Source organism: Notothenia coriiceps, unplaced genomic scaffold (genome assembly GCF_000735185.1).
Source record: "Notothenia coriiceps isolate Sejong01 unplaced genomic scaffold, NC01 NC01_scaffold00005066, whole genome shotgun sequence".
Classification (NCBI taxonomy): Eukaryota; Metazoa; Chordata; class Actinopteri; order Perciformes; family Nototheniidae; genus Notothenia; species Notothenia coriiceps.
The window spans coordinates 143-3279 of NW_011337767.1; the positions used below are offsets into that span (position 1 = coordinate 143).

The window sequence follows — 3137 nt, forward strand, 5'->3', positions numbered from 1 at the left end:
CCGATTTTCGATTTTGATCATGGTCAGTTTCTGGCATCCCTAATTAACACATGGCTTTTGACTTCAGTGGGAAAGGGTAAGCATTCATTTCAGGGACAAATAACTGTATTCATCTCGGGTATTTATTGGAAAATGACACCTAGAGGGACCCTTCTTCTTATTTTATATGTGACATGTTTTGAAGGATTGATATTAAATACAATAAACACATGTTTTCAACTAATAAACAAACAAGTCAGATGTTTTCCTGAAAGCTATAAGCAGAAACTTGACTTAAACAAACTCAACAGAAGCTAAATAAAACCAACTGTAACTTGTAAACTTTGTTCATCTTGACACCGTCTCCACAATCAATAACTGTGGTTTGAGAGTTTGATAGAGAGACTGAATAAATAACAGATACACGATAGACGGAAATTGCTTTTACTGTAAACTTAACCCCTTTTTTTGGTGCTTTTGTGACCACAAGTATATTGACAAATGTTCAAAAACACAGATTTACTCATTTACTGGCAGTGTGAAGGGCGTCGTCTATCAGCAATAGAAAAGGGGAACAGGAGTGAGAACAGCTGTCTGACCTTGTCGAAGGGAGGGAAGATGATGGAGTGAGACGAGTGCTCGGGGAAGTGGATGTGCAGCGCTGTGGCGTTCTCCGTGTACGGGTTGGTCTGGATGGTTCCTATGGGGTTCAGCATCTCTTCAAGTTCATCTGCGGGAGAAGCACATAGGAAAGCATGAAATAACAGGCATGCACTGCAACAAGTGGACATCTTGACAAGTACATAAAGCAAGTGAAGAACTTTCAGTCAAAGACTCTTGAAAACATCTTATTTTGAGTTGAATCTCAGACGATTCTTTTAAGCTGCTGTGGGATTTGTAAAAGATGGATCATATGGTTTGAAAAATGACATCTTACTTGATTCTAGAAAACACATTTTTATTGGAAAAATCCACAGACGAAAAAAGTCTTATTTTGTAACAACATTTCCTCATCCTGGTCAAATAGTTAGAAATAAGTTTTCCCAGCTCATTACAAGATCTTATTCGTCTAAATATCCAGCAAGCAAATGTTCACTTGTTCTATTTGTAGATTTCTTGATTTATTCAAAGCGAAAACACCTTGTTTTTATAATTGTTTTTGATTTTGGAAGCAGCATTTTGTCCAGTGACACTGGAGTATGGTGGTACTGTCGCTCATTTAACCCTAGATGTGTTTTTATCAGCAGATATAACGGAGGGTGTACCAGGAAAGGAGGACCAGCAGTGCAGGATGATGTCTCCCGTCTTCAGCTGGCCTTTGTAGTCGAACACCATGGTGTTGACCCAGGCTATGGGGTAGTGCTGGATCACAGAGAGAGAAATAGGGATTAGTCAATGTGCTTAGAAATACAAATCCACTCCTTTAGTTCCTCAACAAGTAGGCAAACATACTATCTGACTAGTTACATAATTCAAAAAATGCGCGGTCAGCAATACATTTTACTCCCAGGACCCCCCCCTCTTTCTGTTAATGCCAAAAAGTTTAAAAAAGATACGGCCCTAGTCCTTAAATATCATGTCTTAATGCTGGCCAGGAAAGCATCGATCTCAGAGGTTATGTTATGACTATACAGTCTAGTAAACCCCTGGAATCTCTTGGTGTTAGATACTGTCTGGAGTTATCAGAAGTATCACAGGACAGCGTGTATGGAAACATGCCGGACTTGAGCTCGTCAGATTATCATTTTGTTCCAAGTATTATAAGTGTAACATGTCATGTTTTGTGCGTCCTCCTTTAATTTTACATTTCTCATTTTCAGTAGACCGGTCTTGTATTAGAAACGTGTTGCAATATCATGTTGTTTTGTTTGCCTCCTAAGAAATAACATTCAAATACAAATATTGACAGGGTATATGCAGGAATCCTGAAGTCACATGTAAAACCTTTGAAGACCTTTTTTAAGACCCTCTCCAAACATGTTAAGACCTCATCGCCACTTTGAGTTCTAACCGGTTACCTTGGCGACACACTTTACCTCACATTGACTATATACAGTATTGATTGTTCTTCCAACCGTTTGGACGCAAACTTGCATTTCCCCATAACGATGTTGCTTAGCAACCGGCGTAAACGGACCTTCGCACGCTATCAAGCAGTGAGCGTGCGATGTCCTGTTCAGATGACGTCAAATCCAACGGGATGCCATAAATAAAGTACACAGAATCACACTACACACCTACGCAATGATTACATTCAGGCAGACTGTAGAATACAACCTCTTTGGACCATACAACCTCCTTTGCGACAATTATATACTTATTGAAAACAAGCCTTACAAAATGTAATACCTTGGAAAATGCCGTTTAATACTTTTTAATAGCCTTAATTTTCGCTAAATTTATTTATCAACTTTTAATACTTTTTAAGAGCCCGCGGACACCCTGATTAAAGAAAAGAACAAACAGGTAAACGGCTATCAGGTTTATAGACTACCATCAAAGCCAAGGTCCAGTGAACCCCCAATAATAGGTGAAACATATGCAATAATAAACCCAGAGTTTTTATTATCAACAAATTATAAGGTGCAATCTTCTGTGAACAAAGTTCGTCTAAAATGACAGAATTATTTGTTTTTGCTCGACTAGATTTACGGAAATAGAATAAAAGTTGACTAAATGTTAGGACTTTAGCGACTCAAACTATGGAGGCTATCTATAATGACTTAAAAACTAAACAAGTTTCTTTTTTTCTTCTTCTCTTCTATAGCGTCTCCTACACTACAACAACTTGAAATCTTGCCATATATATTTATCTAATATCTAGTCAGAATATGTCTTCACACCTGATATAATACATAATAACTTCAGAAGTCACACTGCAGTGAGATATCGGGTCATGTTTTTAGACAATGCATCATCTTGTTAAGTCAAATAATCTTATTTTGAGTCGTATCTCAGATGAAACATATTGTTTTACATATTTATAAGAAAATCACCAACTAACATCAGAACACAGAAACACTTTTGAGCGTTTGCGGCTAATATTGTAACATCTCCTGATTCTGGTCACATATAGTTCAAAATGAGTTCTCCCAGCTAATTACAAGATCTGATTTATCTAAATATCCCTTCTTATTTCAGGAACTCTGACCAAACAC

The 3137-nt window shown here is 37.6% G+C and overlaps 1 protein-coding gene across 1 annotated transcript; it reads right to left on the bottom strand.

Moving 5' to 3' along the window:
* Positions 1-506: 506 nt before the first annotated feature.
* LOC104942785 (phosphatidylinositol 4,5-bisphosphate 3-kinase catalytic subunit beta isoform-like) lies at positions 507-1341 on the bottom strand (the record flags this gene model as incomplete). Its single annotated transcript, XM_010768076.1, has 2 exons — positions 507-709; positions 1245-1341. Coding segments are annotated over 2 exons (300 nt in total), but the record flags the coding sequence as incomplete, so codon positions are not given.
* Positions 1342-3137: the final 1796 nt, after the last annotated feature.